This window comes from Dipodomys merriami, unplaced genomic scaffold (genome assembly GCF_024711535.1).
Source record: "Dipodomys merriami isolate MVZ:Mamm:240054 unplaced genomic scaffold, mDipMer1.0.p SCAF_691, whole genome shotgun sequence".
NCBI classification, from domain to species: domain Eukaryota; kingdom Metazoa; phylum Chordata; class Mammalia; order Rodentia; family Heteromyidae; genus Dipodomys; species Dipodomys merriami.
In genome coordinates this window covers 241,401-258,146 of record NW_027206281.1, presented here as the reverse complement: position 1 = coordinate 258,146, position 16,746 = coordinate 241,401, and the positions used below count along the sequence as shown (strand labels likewise).

General features: G+C 63.2%; 1 protein-coding gene across 1 annotated transcript in view; it reads right to left on the bottom strand.

The window, feature by feature from the left end:
• Cracr2a (calcium release activated channel regulator 2A) overlaps positions 1–8,536 on the bottom strand; it is a 35,353-nt gene extending 26,817 nt beyond the window's left edge. The window contains 5 exon segments of the mRNA XM_070006065.1: positions 108–186; positions 189–269; positions 2,428–2,539; positions 4,569–4,777; positions 8,493–8,536. Of these exon segments, the coding sequence (XP_069862166.1) occupies positions 108–186; positions 189–269; positions 2,428–2,539; positions 4,569–4,777; positions 8,493–8,502 (491 nt within the window). The 5' untranslated portion in view covers positions 8,503–8,536.
• Between the last annotated feature and the right edge of the window lie 8,210 nt (positions 8,537–16,746).

The window sequence follows — 16,746 nt, the reverse complement described above, 5'->3', positions numbered from 1 at the left end:
GGGACTACAGAGGTGAGCGGCCACGCCAGACCAGGAATCAGTCATCAATGCGGCAGGCGAGCAGGCTCCTCCTAGGCTGAGTTCCTGAGGCAGCTGTTGCTACTTACTCTTCTAGAACGTTCTGGGATCTGAGTTTGTCCATCAGCATGTGGAACTGGGCTTCCTCGTCCTGGCCCGCGTCTCCCCATCCCCCGGGGACTGGTACACCTTCTCCTCACGCAGCAGGGCCCGGCCCGCCCCTTCCGGTGAGTTCTGGCTGAAGAAATGGCCTGAGGGCGGGAAGCACGAAGGATCCAAGTCAGACTTTGTGCAGGGACCGGCCAACTCTCTCCATGGCCAGGAGTCGTTTGGGAAGGAAGGGGGGGACCCCCTTTGGCAAAGATCTGCGGATGCTGCACCCCAGAGTTTATGGGGGGAGTTGTTCTTTTCCAGTACAAGGGCATGACTCAGGGCCTGGGCGTTAGCCACGAGCCCTGCCACTCAAGGCTGGCGCTCTACCGCTTGAGCCACGCCTCCACTTCTGGCTTTTGCTGGTTCATTGAGATCAGAGTCTCACGGGCTTTCCCGCCCGGGCTGGCTTTGAACCGCGATCCTCAGATCTCAGCCTCCTGAGGTCAGTGGAGGCCACGACACGGCTAAGAACACGGCGCAGCCCCGGGCAGGAGGCAGCCGCCGAGCCCGGCCCATCGGAGGACGCGCAGTCAGACCACGGCACGCCCTCCTGACCTCCAGGAGGACTGGTGGTCCAGCCTTCTAGAAACTTCCCTGACAACTGCTACCCCACAATCGGACGGCAGCAAGATTCGTGTGTGTGAGGTGTTCAGGGGCCACGGTTTTAGTTTGGCAAGACAGAGAAGGAGAGGCTGGAATCACCAGCCTCCCCAACACACCCGGGCCTCCAGCCTCCTTCCTCCTCCCCCTCCTCCCTCCTCCTCCTCCCTCCTCCCCCTTCCCCCTCCCCCCTCCTCCCCCTCCTCCCCCCTCCTTCCCTCCCCCTTCCTCCTCCTCCTCCTCCTCCTCCCCCCCCTCCTCCTCCTCCCTCCCCTCCCCCACCCCTCCTCCTCCTCCTCCCACCCCCTCCCCCTCCTCCTCCCTCCTCCTCCCCCTCCTCCTCCACCACCCCCTCCTCCTCCTCCTCCTCTCTCCTCCTCCCCCCTCCCCCTCCTCCTCCCTCCTCCTCCCCCCCCCTCCTCCTCCCCCTCTTCTCTCCTCCTCCTCCCCCCCCCTCCACCCTCCCCTCCCCTCCTCCCTCCTCCTCCCCTCCTCCTCCCCCCCTCCTCCCTCCTCCTCCCCTCTTCTCTCCTCCTCCTCCCCCTCCTCCCTCCTCCACCCCCTCTTCTCTCCTCCCCCCCTCCTCCCTCCTCCTCCCCCTCTTCTCTCCTCCTCCTCCCCCCTCCTCCTCCTCCTCCCCCTCCTCCTCCTCCCTCCTCCTCCCCCTCCTCCTCCTCCCCCTCCTCCCTCCTCCTCCCCCTCTTCTCTCCTCCTCCTCCCCCTCCTCCCTCCTCCTCCCCCTCTCTCTCCTCCTCCTCCCCCTCCTCCCTCCTCCTCCCCCTCTTCTCTCCTCCTCCTCCCCCTCCTCCCCCTCCTCCTCCTCCCTCCTCCTCCCCCTCTTCTCTCCTCCTCCTCCCCCTCCTCCCCCTCCTCCTCCTCCCTCCTCCTCCCCCTCTTCTCTCCTCCTCCTCCCCCTCCTCCCCTCTTCCTCCTCCCCCTCCTCCCTCCTCCTCCCCCTCTTCTCTCCTCCTCCTCCCCCTCCTCCTCCTCCCCCTCCTCCCTCCTCCTCCCCCTCTTCTCTCCTCCTCCTCCCCCTCCTCCTCCTCCCTCCTCCTCCCCCTCCTCCCTCCTCCTCTTCCCCTCCCCCCCTCCTCCCCCTCCCCCTCCTCCTCCCCCCTGCCCCCTCCTCCTTCCCCCTCCCCCCTCCTCCTTCCCCCTCCCCCCTCCTCCTCCCTCCCCCTCCTCCCCCTCCCCCCTCCCCCCTCCCCCCCTCCTCCTCCCTCCCCCTTCCTCCTCCTCCTCCTCCTCCTCCCCCCCTCCTCCTCCCTCCCTCCTCCCTCCTCCCCTCCTCCTCCCCCTCCTCCCCTCCTCCTCCCCCCTCCCCCTCCTCCCTCCTCCTCCTCCTCCTCCTCCCCCCTCCTCCTCCCTCCTCCTCCCTCCTCCCCCTCCTCCCCCTCCTCCCCTCCTCCCCCTCCTCCTCCTCCCCCTCCCCCTTCTCCCCCTCCTCCCCCTCCCCCTCCCCCTCCTCCCCCTCCTCCCCCTCCTCCCCCTCCCCCTCCTCCTCCCCTCCTCCTCCCCTCCCCGCTCTCTGCCCTCCTCGGGCCATGGGCACAGGGGTGCTGAGCTGAGCAGGTGAGGGCGCAGCAGCCACAGCCCTGTGCTTCTGTGCTCTGGGTGGCCTCAGACCCCTGGGGACCCCGAACCCCCAGAACTTACTAAACCCGGTGGTGAACTCCTCCGGAGTCAGGAAGCCGTCGCCGTCGGCGTCCAGGGCACTGAACACAGCCTCCAGCTCCGCCAGGCTCAGGGGCAGCTCCTGGTGAAGCTTCTAGAAGGACGCACGCACGTCGTGCTGATTAAGGTGCTGATGGCCACGGGGGGGGGCGGGGCCCTCGGCCAAAACCCTGTCTGCAGCCTGGCTCAGCCCCGGGAGAGCTGGGGGAGCAAACCCGCCGTCCTCCATCACCACCCCAGGGCGACAGCGCAGCAGACACAGCTGCTCCTGACCCTCCTAGCACCTCTGTCGTCTGTCTGTCTGTCTATCTGTCTGTCTGTCTGTCTATCATCTATCTATCCATCTATCTATCTATCATCTGTCTGTCTGTCTATAACTTATCATCTACCTATGTGTCCATCTATCCATCATCCTATGTGTCCATCTATCATCTCTGTCCTCATCTATTTAGCTATCTGTCTGTCTGTCTGTCTATCATCTATCTATCCATCTATCTATCTATCATCTGTCTGTCTGTCTATAACTTATCATCTACCTATGTGTCCATCTATCCATCATCCTATGTGTCCATCTATCATCTCTGTCCTCATCTATTTAGCTATCTGTCTGTCTGTCTGTCTATCTATAATTTATCACCTACCTAAGCATCCATCTATCCGTCATTTTATCATCTACTGTCATCTATCTATGTATCTATCTATGTATCATCTATCTATCGTCTATCTATCTATCTATCTATCTATCTATCTATCTATCTGTCTGTCTGTCTGTCTGTCTGTCTGTCTGTCTGTCTGTCTGTCTATAGTTTACCATCTGTCTATGAGCCATCAATGCACCATTTTTCTGTCACCTACCTATCATCTATCATCTATCAATCTATCCATAATCCATCTGTCATCTATCTGTCCACCTGTAATCTGTCTATGCATCCAACTCTCCACCCAGCATCTTTATCCACCCTCTACGTATCTATCTTCTGTCTGTCCATCCATCTTCCTGTCGCTTACGCTCTATGATCTGTCTTTCTACTTCTCATCTATTGTCTGTGCATCCACCTACCCACTGTCCACCCGGCCGTCTGCCTGTCTGTCACCCATTGTCTATCTCCTATCTCTAATTCAGCCTGTCCTCTGTCTATCCATTTTTCTATCATCCATCCAACCATCTTTCCACCTATCCATTTTCTATCTGCTCATCTGTGTTCCTATCATAATGATCTGTCATCTGGCCGCCGACGCCTCTACCTATCCATCAATCTACCTGTCATCCGTCTAATCGATCTAATCTGTTTATCTATTATCCATCCTCACAGCTGTTCATCTATTTATTGTCTATCTACCCAAGTGTCTACCTGTCTCTACCAATCTATCATCTATGCATCATCCATCAGTCCCTCTACCTACCATCTAACTATCTACCCATACATCTGTCTATCAGCTATTTAACCATGCATCCGTCTGTCCATCTGTCCGTCCGTCCATCCATCCGCACCTAGTTCTTGAGACCGTCCATTTGGAGCAAAGCTCAGCTCCCAGAACCAAAGCCATAGGGGAGCAAAGGCCTGTGGAAAAGAAACGCGCAGGGGAGGGAGGGGGGGAGGGGGAGGGGGGGGAGGGGGGAAGGGGGGAGGAGGGGGGCGGCCGCAGCAGGGAGGAGGTAACGGACATGAAGTTTCTGGCACAGAGAAAGCCAATGAGAAAATACAAAGTCAGGAGCCGGTGCTCAGCTACGCCGCAGGCTGAGAGCTGAGGATCGCGGTTCAAAGCCAGCCCCGGGCAGCAAAGTCTGTGAGGCTGTTCCTCCCCCGTGAACCACCAGAAAACCGGCCGTGGAGCCGTGGCTCAAGGGGTAGAGCGCCAGCCTTGAGTGAAAAAGAGCTGAGGGACAGCGCCCAGGCCCCGAGTTCAAGCCCCAGGACTGGGGCATGCGTGCGTGCACACACGCACATGCACACACACATGCACGCACACACACACATGCACACACACATGCACACACATGCACGCACACACGTGCACACACACATACACACATGCACTCACACACGTGCACACACATGCACACACATGCACGCACACACACATGCACACACACACGCACACACACACAGACTCAGGCTCACCTGCAGGTCTTGTCTGGCGATGAAGCCTTTGCCCTCCGGGTCGCAGGTCTGGAAGAATTCCCGGGCCTTCCTCAGCCAGCCGTGCTGGCCGGGGTCCCGCGCCTCCTCTTCCTCCGGCCCCTGGCCGGGACCCCGGGGTGGGGACCCCGCCCCGCCATCAGGGACAGCCATCCCATCTACCGCGGTCCCCGACGTTCCAGAACCCAGGTCTGGATGATGGGAGAGAGAAGTGGGGAGACAAGGGATGAGAGAGAGAGGAAAAGCAGGTGACGTGCCCCCCACTGGGGCTGACACCCCCTTAGCAACCACCCAGCACCACGTCCGGTTTTCTGGTGCTTCAGATCAGAGATCAGAGTCTCACGGACGTTCCTGCCTGGGCTGGCTTTGAACCGCGATCCTCAGATCTCAGCCTCCTGAGTCGCTGGGATGCCAGGCGGGAGCCGCCGGCGCCTGGCCCGGAGTTGTTTAATAATGTCAGAGAGGTAACATCCTCCTTCACACACGCAGACCTCACCACACCCCGACACCCGGACGGCTTTAACTTCACCACACGGTTAGCGCGCACGTGCGCGCGCGCACACACACACACACACACACACACACACACACACACACACACACACAGGGGTGCTTTCAAAGATGGCACCAATGGCTCCCGCCTGCCATCCCAGCTACTCGGGAGGCTGAGATCTGAGGATCACGGTTCAAAGCCAGCCTGGGCAGGAAAGTCTGTGAGATTCTTTCTCTCTGACAAACCAGCAAAAAGCTGGAAGTAGAGGTGTGGTTCCAGTGGTAGAGCGCCAGCCTTGAATGCAAAACCTCAGGGACAGAGCCCAGGCCGAGATCAAGCCCTAGGACCCACACTCTCTGTCTCTCTGTCTCTGTCTCTGTCTCTCTGTCTCTGTCTCTGTCTCTGTCTCTCTCTCTCACACACACACACACACCCTGTTTGTAAGGCTGGGACGCTGCCCTCTCCAGCCGTGGTCTATCTGAGGCTACTGGCCGTGTCCAGCCTGGCCATGGCCCTGAGGAGCCCCCCGGAGGCCCTGTGCCTGGCGCCCCTCCCCTGCCACCGCCCCTCGGGGACTCGAAGGACCTGCGTGTCCCCACACAGCCCTGCCCCCAGCCCTGCCCGTTCCCGGACTGACGCGGGGAGTCTCAGCCACACGGGTGTGTCACGGCCCGGCCACGAAGCCCAGGGCTCCCCCCGGCCCCCGGCGGCGGCAGGAGGCACGCACCGCGGCAGACCAGAGAGGCCCGGAGAGCCCGGGGTCCCCTCCTCACCCCCAAACTCGCGGGCAACGTGTGGTTAGCTCAGAGGAGGAACCCACAAATGGCCAACCCCGGCCGGGCTTCTCTCCCCGGAAACTGCAGAGCGAGAAGCAAAGAGCAACAGCCGGAGGGAAAAGAAAACCCCCAAACACAAAAGGCCCCAAGGGTGGGGGGGCCTTCCCTTGGGGGGCGGGGGCTCCGTCCACCCCCAGCCGTGGCCAGCTGGGAAATGCCAGGATGCACAATGCCGAGCCCCGATCGGAGAGGCGGGGAGGGAGGGCCGTTTTCCTGGGGTGCCCTGCCCCCCCCATCGCCGAGAGCTGTGGGTGCGAATGATGGCGCAATCGCTCGGCCCGGCCCCCCGCTTCCTTCCTGCCCCACACACCAGGTGCTCGTGTGTAGCCACCGGGGCTGGAAGCCACTCGGGGCGAGGGCTGGGCCCCCCGTCGCCCGCCCCACGTCCCCCCGGGGGCTTGGACCCCCCCTGGCGCCCCAGCCAGCACCCCAAGACCTCCGATCGCCCCGACCCAGCCCAGCTCTGGGCCCAGCACCTCAGACTGGGCCGGGCCTGGGGGAATCTCAGGACCTTCAAGCCTTTGTGGGGGGGGCACCGGGGGAACCCCGACCCCTGCCCCCCCACCCCATTACCCCCCTCCCCCGACACCTCTGCAGAGGCCCGGCCGGTGCCTGCCCCGGGTGCGAGTCTGTGAAGGAGCATCATGGAGTCCAGCGTGGATGCTGGTGTTCTCATGGCTGCTCAGCTCTGGGCGTAGTTATTTAAGACGGGGGTCAGGCTTTGCCCCCCCCCCCCCCAGACACAACAAGACCGTCTTCACGAGGACGCATGCTGGCAACAAACTCTGGAGGCTGAGATCCGCGGGATCGCGGTTCAAAGCCAGCCCAGGCCGGGGAAGTCCGGGAGACTCTGATCTCCAGTGAGCACCCGCAGAAAACGGGGAGTGCCATCTATCATCCTCACGGGGGAATTGCGCTCTGCCCGCTGCGTCCTGGCAGCCCCTCCGCTCTGACCGTGTTAGAAACGATGAATCATTACAAAAAGGAAAAAGCTGGAAGTGGAGCTCTGGCCCAAGTGGTAGAGAGCCAGCCCTGTGTGAAAACAAAGCTCAGGGACACAGCGCCCAGGCCCCGAGTTCAAACCCCAGGACACACACACACACACACACACACACACACACACACACACACAGGGATTGCAGGCTTGCAGATCGACTTGGAGGGGACCAGGTCCCCCCTTGTCTGTCAGAGCCTTCTCCGCCCCTCGCACACCCCCGTTCGGTGCTCCCCAGAGCTCACCCCAAGCCGGTCCCGTGCGCCCTGCCCGACTGTCTGAGGACTGCGGGAGGAGAGCCTGTTCCCACGCGCCCCCCCCCAGCTCCGCCCTGGCCACCTGTGGGCGGGGACGCCGCAGGGGCCCAGCGCCCGGCCTCGTCCAGCAGCCCGGGACTGGCTGAGGCCGGCCAGGAGGCCGAGGAGCGCTGGACTATCGCAGGAGCCAGCGCGTGCACGTCTGGCTTTGGGACGGCCCCTCCCCCGTCCCCCCCCCCCCGTCCCCCCCCACCCCGGCCAGCCGTGGCCAGGCCGGCTTATCTCTTCCTCCTGGGACAACCTCCAACCACGCACCAACCAACCGGCCGGATTTCAGCCAGTGAAAGCCAAAGGCGGAGGCCGGGCTCGGCTGCTCCCGTCTACCATCCCAGCAGATTCAGGAGGCTGAGGTCTGAGGATTGAGGGCAGGGAAGTCCAGGGAAGACTCTTATCCCCCCCAGGAACCAGCAAAACAAGCCCCAAGTGCGGGCTGGGCAGGTGGCTCCGTGGTACAGCGCTCGCCTCCCATGCATGAGGCCCTGGGTTCGATTCCTCAGGACCCCAGAAGCAGAAAAAGCCGGAAGTGGTGCTGTGGCTCAAGGGGTAGAGCGCTGGCTTTGACTATGGACAGGGCACCGGCCCTGAGTTCAAGTTCCAGGACTGGCGAAAGAAAAAAGCCGGAAGTGGGGGTGTGGCTCAGGCGGTAGAGCACCAGACTTAAGCGTGAAAAGCTCAGGAGACAGCACGCAGGCCCTGGGTTATTTTGGGACGAGCCTACTGAACTAGGCTGCCCTGGTTGGCTTTGAACCTCCATCCTCGGACCTCAGCCCCCCGGGACCCAGGACAGTGCCTGGAACATTCTAGCAGCTCAAGAGCATCTCCTAATTGAATAGCAGGACTGGCGTCTTTGGAAGAGACGTCCACCATGTGGAAAACCAGCACGGGCCGGGTCTGGTGGCGCCCGCCCGCCCGCCCGCCACGCCAGCCACGCGAGGTGTTGGACGGGAAGATGCTGGCTGAAGGCTAGCCGGGGAGGGACAGGCCGCGGGGCCCGGCGCGACTCGAGCCCTGAGGGAGGAGGCCAGGCGTGGAGGCCCGCAGGCCGAGGCTGGGCCCTGCCACACAGGTAACTGAACGCAGAGGGAGCGAGCTGGAGGTCCCGAGTTCAAACCCTAGTCCCGCAGGAAAGGCAGAGGGCAGGGAGGGAGGGCGCCACGGGGTGCGGGCCCTGCCTGGCCTCGAACCAGCATCCCGAGGGCCAGCCCCCCCCCAGCAGAGACGGGCCGGCTAAGGGGTCTCCACCCAGGGCCACGCACCTGCTCTTACCTTCTGGCATCTTCTAGAAGCACCTGGCCACCCCACGCTGGGGACCCCGCCCTCCCTCACCCCACCCCACCCCAGGGCCACGTGGCCGACCAGGATGTGTGCACAGCCAGGAAACGCCGCCCGGGCTGGAGGCCAAGACAAACGATGGGGGGGGGGGGCAGGGAGGGCTCAGGCTCAGGAGGAATCTTCTAGAAGACAAAACTCCCCCCTCCCCCCCGCCTCCCCCCTCCCCCGCCCCGCAGGCTGGAAGAGGCCCCCCGGGACCCCCCTCCTCCAGCTGACTGACCAGACCCACCGGCCGAAATGGAGGGAGGCCGAGACCCGCCCACCGCCCGCCACAGAGAAAGTTCCAGAAGGTCACTCGCTGCTGGGCGTGTGCGTGTGCGTGTGTGCTTGTGCATGTGTGTGCATTGGGTGTGTGTGTGTGTGTTGCACTCACATGTGTGTGTGCATCTGGGTACATATTTGTGCTTGCACGCGCGTGTGTCTTCTGTCCCTCAGTCTCCCTTCCTCTCAGCCAGCGTGAACCTAGCGTGTGCCTCCTTCCTGCCTCTGTCGCTCCCCTCCTGTGTCTCTGCAGCGTCCCCTGCCACACATGGCCACACTGGCCGCTGCTGCGCCAGCCCTTGCGGCCTGAGTTCCAAGCCGGGCCTCTGAGACCCACTCTGAGCCTCCGTTTCCCTATCTGTCCACGACAGAGGCTGGAATGTGCCCCCCCATACACACATACACCACCCCCAAAGTCCTTTCCCACCCACTCCCAAGCCCCCAGAGACACGGGGGCAAATGGGGGACCCAGGCCCCCAGAGACACAGGGGTGAATGGGGGATCCCAGCCAAGCCTGGGAGTCCTGGGAGTCCCCCCCCTGCACCCCGCCACCCGTGACCCTCCTCCCCGCCCCCACCCCCGGCCTGCACCCGGCCTTACCTGCTGGCCCGGTCCTGCTGGCCCAGACACCGCTGCCAGGAAGCTGACACAGCCCCAAAGAGGAAGTAGCACTTGGGGCGCCCCCAGGTTGGGGGGGTGGCCACAGGCTGGAGGGGCGCCGGCAACCGGGCCTGCTCACAGCCTGCGGGCAAGTCGACCTCCCTGGTCCCCAGAGAGAGAGAGAGAGAGAGGCCGGGCCGGGCCGGGCAGCTCCCGCCTGCCATCCCAGCTCGGAGCCTGAGAGCTGAGGCTTCCACACCTGCCACGGCCCCCAGCCAGCCAGAAAGCATACTGAGACAGCCTTGGCTGGTGCACTGGGGGGGGGTGTGCGTGTGCGTGTGGTCACGCGGCCTGGGAGCTGTGGCTGTGCTTTGCGTGCCTGGCGGGCCATGGAGGATCCCAGGGCTGATGTCGTTCGTGTCTGGTGCTTTGAGTTTGGGGAGCTGGTGTTGGCCTTCGTTGGTTTTTTCCTTTGTGTTGTTTTCGCCAGTCCCGGGACTTGAACTCGGGGCCTGGGCGCTGTCCCTGAGCTGCTTTGGCTCAGGGCTGGTGTGCCACCACGTGAGCCACGGCGCCACGTGTGGATTTTTCGGTGTGTGGCGCTGAGGAATCGAACCCAGGGCTTCGTGCGTGCGAGGCCAGTGCTCCACCCCTGAGCCGCCTGCCCAGGCCCTGGGGGGGTTGTGAGAAGTTTTGGGGCTCTCCCTACGGCCCCCCAAGGCCGGCCACCCGCGGGCCCCCTGCCCCTGCCCCCTGCCCCTGCCCCCTGCCCCTGCCCCCTGCCCCTGCCCCCTGCCCCTGCCCCTGCCCCTGCCCCCTGCCCCTGCCCCTGCCCCTGCCCCCTGCCCCTGCCCCTGCCCCTGCCCCCTGCCCCTGCCCCTGCCCCTGCCCCCTGCCCCTGCCCCCTGCCCCTGCCCCTGCCCCTGCCCCCTGCCCCTGCCCCCTGCCCCTGCCCCCTGCCCCTACCCCTGCCCCTGCCCCTGCCCCCTGCCCCTGCCCCCTGCCCCTGCCCCTGCCCCCTGCCCCCTGCCCCTGCCCCTGCCCCTGCCCCTGCCCCTCTGGCCTTGCTCTTCCTGCCTGGACCAGGGGCGTCTCTCAGGACCCAGGATTGCTGGGCCACCCCACGCTGACTCCCAGCCTCTCCTTTCCTGACACTTCTTCACTCCACCCACACCCCTCACGCTCACGTGTGCACACACACGCACATACACACGCACACACACGTGATCAATGCACTCATGCACATATACGCGCACACACACGCACACACACACGTGCACATTGCACTCATGCGCACACGCGCGCACGTGCATCCGTGTGCACACGTGTTCGCTGCGCTCTGGCAGTGTGCAGGGGCCCCACCGCCTCACGGAGGCCCGGTCTGGACGCCTGCCCGCGACCCGGCCAGCGGGAGCCGCAGAGGCTGGAGCTGGAACCCTCTGGAACCGGCTGGAACCGTCTGGAAGAGTGGCCAGGGCCCCCGGTGCCGTGGCTGGGGAGCGACCGCGACTCCACGGGGGAGCTGAGGCCATGGACAGGGAGAGGGGACGGGGCCACTGACTGCCTCCACCCCCGACCCCACACCTGACCCCACCCCTGACCCCACCCCTGACCCCACCCCTGACCCCACCCCTGACCCCACCCCTGACCCCAGTCCCTCCACCCCTGACCCCACCCCTGACCCCACCCCTGACCCCAGTCCCTCCACCCCTGACCCCACCCCTGACCCCACCCCTGACCCCAGTCCCTCCACCCCTGACCCCACTCCTGACCCCAGTCCCTCCACCCCTGACCCCACCCCTGACCCCAGTCCCTCCACCCCTGACCCCACCCCTGACCCCAGTCCCTCCACCCCTGACCCCACCCCTGACCCCACCCCTGACCCCAGTCCCTCCACCCCTGACCCCACTCCTGACCCCAGTCCCTCCACCCCTGACCCCACCCCTGACCCCAGTCCCTCCACCCCTGACCCCACCCCTGACCCCAGTCCCTCCACCCCTGACCCCACCCCTGACCCCAGTCCCTCCACCCCTGACCCCACCCCTGACCCCACCCCTGACCCCAGTCCCTCCATCCCTGACCCCACCCCTCCATCCCTGACCCCACCCCCTCCATCCCTGACCCCACCCCCTCCAGCCCTGACCCCACCCCTCCATCCCTGACCCCACCCCTCCATCCCTGACCCCACCCCTCCATCCCTGACCCCACTCCTCCATCCCTGACCCCACCCCTCCATCCCTGACCCCACCCCCTCCATCCCTGACCCCACCCCCTCCATCCCTCACCCCACCCCTCCATCCCTCACCCCACTCCTCCATCCCTCATCCCACCCCTCCATCCCTGACCCCACCCCCTCCAGCCCTGACCCCACCCCCTCCATCCCTGACCCCACCCCCTCCATCCCTGACCCCACCCCCTCCATCCCTCACCCCACCCCTCCATCCCTGACCCCACCCCTCCATCCCTGACCCCACCCCCTCCATCCCTGACCCCACCCCCTCCATCCCTGACCCCACCCCCTCCATCCCTGACCCCACCCCTCCATCCCTGACCCCACCCCCTCCAGCCTTGACCCCACCCCCTCCATCCCTCACCCCACCCCTCCATCCCTGACCCCACCCACTCCAGCCCGGACCCCACCCCTCCAGCCCTGACCCCACCCCCTCCAGCCTTGACCCCACCCCCTCCAGCCTTGACCCCACCCCTCCATCCCTGACCCCACCCCTCCATCCCTGACCCCACCCCTCCATCCCTGACCCCACCCCCTCCATCCCTGACCCCACCCCCTCCATCCCTGACCCCACCCACTCCAGCCCGGACCCCACCCCTCCAGCCCTGACCCCACCCCCTCCAGCCTTGACCCCACCCCCTCCAGCCTTGACCCCACCCCTCCATCCCTGACCCCACCCCTCCAGCCCTGACCCCACCCCTCCATCCCTGACCCCACCCCCTCCATCCCTGACCCCACCCCCTCCAGCCTTGACCCCACCCCTCCATCCCTGACCCCACCCCTCCAGCCCTGACCCCACCCCTCCATCCCTGACCCCACCCCTCCAGCCCTGACCCCACCCTCTCCGATGGCAGTGACAGCCGGCCAAGGCCAGGGAGGGAGGAAGAATAAAGGAGAAAAAGAGCAAGAGAAGAAAGAAGAAGAGGGAAGGAAGGAGGAAGGAAGGAAGAAAGGAAGGAAGGAAGGAAGGAAGGAAGGAAGGAAGGAAGGAAGGAAGGAAGGAAGGAAGGAAGGAGGAAGGAAGGAGGAAGAAGAAGGGAGGAGAGAGGGAGGGAGGGAGGGAGGGCAGAGGGCGGAGGGCGGAGGGTGGAGGGTGGAGGGCGGGCCGCCCCTCCATCTCTGGGGAGGAGCCTGCGCACCCAGAGGGAAGATGGCACTTCCTGCTGTCTGGTGACCTTGGTGCTGTGTGTGTGTGTGTGGCTGGTGCTGTGTGTGTGTGTGTGTGTGTGTGTGTGGCTGGTGCTGTGTGTGTGTGTGTGGCTGGTGCTGTGTGTGTGTGTGTGTGGCTGGTGCTGTGTGTGTGTGTGTGTGTGTGTGGCTGGTGCTGTGTGTGTGTGTGTGTGGTTGGTGCTGTGTGTGGCTGGTGCTGTGTGTGTGTGTGTGGCTGGTGCTGTGTGTGTGGTTGGTGCTGTGTGTGTGGTTGGTGCTGTGTGTGTGGTTGGTGCTGTGTGTGTGGTTGGTGCTGTGTGTGTGTGTGTGGCTGGTGCTGTGTGTGTGTGGTTGGTGCTGTGTGTGTGGTTGGTGCTGTGTGTGTGTGTGGTTGGTGCTGTGTGTGTGTGGTTGGTGCTGTGTGTGTGTGGTTGGTGCTGTGTGTGTGTGGTTGGTGCTGTGTGTGGTTGGTGCTGTGTGTGTGTGTGGTTGGTGCTGTGTGTGTGTGGTTGGTGCTGTGTGTGGTTGGTGCTGTGTGTGTGTGGCTGGTGCTGTGTGTGTGTGTGGTTGGTGCTGTGTGTGTGTGGTTGGTGCTGTGTGTGTGGTTGGTGCTGTGTGTGTGTGTGGTTGGTGCTGTGTGTGGTTGGTGCTGTGTGTGTGTGGTTGGTGCTGTGTGTGGTTGGTGCTGTATGTGTGTGTGGCTGGTGCTGTGTGTGTGGCTGGTGCTGTGTGTGTGTGTGGCTGGTGCTGTGTGTGTGTGTGGCTGGTGCTGTGTGTGTGTGGTTGGTGCTGTGTGTGTGTGTGGCTGGTGCTGTGTGTGTGTGTGGCTGGTGCTGTGTGTGTGTGGCTGGTGCTGTGTGTGTGTGTGGTTGGTGCTGTGTGTGTGTGTGGTTGGTGCTGTGTGTGTGTGTGGTTGGTGCTGTGTGTGTGTGTGTGGTTGGTGCTGTGTTGTGTGGTTGATGCTGTGTGTGTGGTTGATGCTATGTGTGTGTGTGGTTGGTGCTGTGTTGTGTGGTTGATGCTGTGTTGTGTGGTTGATGCTGTGTGTGGCTGGTGCTGTGTGTGTGGCTGGTGCTGTGTGTGTGTGGCTGGTGCTGTGTGTGTGGTTGGTGCTGTGTGTGGTTGGTGCTGTGTGTGTGTGTGGTTGGTGCTGTGTGTGTGTGGTTGGTGCTGTGTGTGTGTGTGTGTGTGGTTGGTGCTGTGTGTGTGTGTGGTTGGTGCTGTGTGTGTGTGGTTGGTGCTGTGTGTGTGTGTGGTTGGTGCTGTGTGTGTGTGGCTGGTGCTGTGTGTGGTTGGTGCTGTGTGTGTGTGTGGTTGGTGCTGTGTGTGTGTGGCTGGTGCTGTGTGTGTGTGGTTGGTGCTGTGTGTGTGTGGTTGGTGCTGTGTGTGTGTGTGGTTGGTGCTGTGTGTGTGTGGTTGGTGCTGTGTGTGTGTGGCTGGTGCTGTGTGTGTGGTTGGTGCTGTGTGTGTGTGGCTGGTGCTGTGTGTGTGTGGTTGGTGCTATGTGTGTGGCTGGTGCTGTGTGTGGTTGGTGCTGTGTGTGTGTGGCTGGTGCTGTGTGTGGTTGGTGCTGTGTTGTGTGGTTGATGCTGTGTGTGTGGCTGGTGCTGTGTGTGTGTGGTTGGTGCTGTGTGTGTGGTTGATGCTGTGTGTGTGGCTGGTGCTGTGTGTGTGGCTGGTGCTGTGTGTGGCTGGTGCTGTGTGTGTGGCTGGTGCTGTGTGTGTGGCTGGTGCTGTGTGTGTGGTTGATGCTGTGTGTGTGGCTGGTGCTGTGTGTGTGGCTGGTGCTGTGTGTGTGGCTGATGCTGTGTGTGTGGCTGGTGCTGTGTGTGTGTGGCTGGTGCTGTGTGTGTGTGGTTGGTGCTGTGTGTGTGGCTGGTGCTGTGTGTGTGGCTGGTGCTGTGTGTGTGTGGTTGATGCTGTGTGTGTGGTTGGTGCTGTGTGTGTGTGGCTGGTGCTGTGTGTGTGGCTGGTGCTGTGTGTGTGGCTGGTGCTGTGTGTGTGTGGTTGATGCTGTGTGTGTGGCTGGTGCTGTGTGTGTGTGGTTGATGCTGTGTGTGTGGTTGGTGCTGTGTGTGTGTGTGGTTGGTGCTGTGTGTGTGTGGTTGGTGCTGTGTGTGTGTGTGGTTGGTGCTGTGTGTGTGGCTGGTGCTGTGTGTGTGGCTGGTGCTGTGTGTGTGTGGTTGATGCTGTGTGTGTGGCTGGTGCTGTGTGTGTGGCTGGTGCTGTGTGTGTGTGGCTGGTGCTGTGTGTGTGTGGCTGGTGCTGTGTGTGTGGCTGGTGCTGTGTGTGTGTGTGGTTGGTGCTGTGTGTGTGGCTGGTGCTGTGTGTGGTTGGTGCTGTGTGTGTGTGTGGTTGGTGCTGTGTGTGTGTGTGGTTGGTGCTGTGTGTGTGTGGTTGGTGCTGTGTGTGTGTGTGGTTGGTGCTGTGTGTGTGTGGCTGGTGCTGTGTGTGTGTGGTTGGTGCTGTGTGTGTGGCTGGTGCTGTGTGTGTGGCTGGTGCTGTGTGTGTGGCTGGTGCTGTGTGTGTGGCTGGTGCTGTGTGTGTGTGGTTGATGCTGTGTGTGTGGTTGGTGCTGTGTGTGTGTGGCTGGTGCTGTGTGTGTGGCTGGTGCTGTGTGTGTGGCTGGTGCTGTGTGTGTGTGTGTGTGTGGTTGGTGCTGTGTGTGTGGCTGGTGCTGTGTGTGTGGCTGGTGCTGTGTGTGTGTGTGTGTGTGTGTGTGGTTGGTGCTGTGTGTGTGGCTGGTGCTGTGTGTGTGGCTGGTGCTGTGTGTGTGGTTGGTGCTGTGTGTGTGGTTGGTGCTGTGTGTGTGTGTGTGTGTGTGTGGTTGGTGCTGTGTGTGTGGCTGGTGCTGTGTGTGTGGCTGGTGCTGTGTGTGTGGTTGGTGCTGTGTGTGGCTGGTGCTGTGTGTGTGTGTGGCTGGTGCTGTGTGTGTGGTTCTCCGGGTTGTGTCCTTGGTGGCTTCGGTGTTCTGAGCCCCACAGGGGTGGTTGGGGAGCGAGCACCTCCCCCCCTCCCCGCACAGCCCCTGGCCCCGGGTTCCAGGCTTCATCCCCGCTGGGGGAGGAAACCACAGGTCTACAGCCCCACCCCGGGAGCGGTTCCCTCCGCTCCCCGCTCCCGGGGCTCAGGGTGCAGTGCGGGGCGGCCGCCCGGGGTCCGCTCCCTGGGCCGGGCCTTGCCATCCGCCCGTGCTTCACGGGCCTCCATCCCGAGCCAGCCGCCTCTCGCGACCCCTCACACTTCCTCGGCCTCCACGGACCGTCCACGGCCCGGACGCCAGCCTTGCAGGGAGGAGCTGAGTTCAAATCCCGGCCCGGTCACAGAGAACAAAACCCAAAGGCCAGACACAAATCACACACACACACACACACACACACACACACACACACACACACACACACACACACACACACAGGGCCCAGGGAGAGCCAGAGCCTGGCGCAGGCGGCTTTAATCACTGTGCGTCACACAACAGGTTCAGCGATTCCACAACGGCTCCAGCCGCCGCCATCCGCCGCAGACAGATGAGAGGAAGACGCCAATACAACACCGCCCTTGCGGCCCCGGCGGGAGGGGGGGCTTTAGACACACACGATTTTCACCGAGGCCAGGGGGTCCACGGTGGAAGCCAACGTCGCTACCCACGGGGGTTGGTTGCGACGCAGTTCTTAGAACCAATTTTCTGGAAGGTTCTCGGCCCTTCCCCCTCCCCCCCCCCACCCAGGCTGGGTGATGACTGGAAGGAAACAGGACACACCACTGAGTCCTGGCTTATGACAGACGGACCACAGGACCTTACTACGGAGAATGAGGTGGGAAGGTGCTAACTCGAACTCAGGCCCTGTTCTTCACTATGCATCCAGCCAGGCGCCGGTGGCCCATGCCTGGACGCCCAGCTACTCAGGAGGCTGAGATCTGAAGATCACGGTTCAAGGCCAGCCCAGG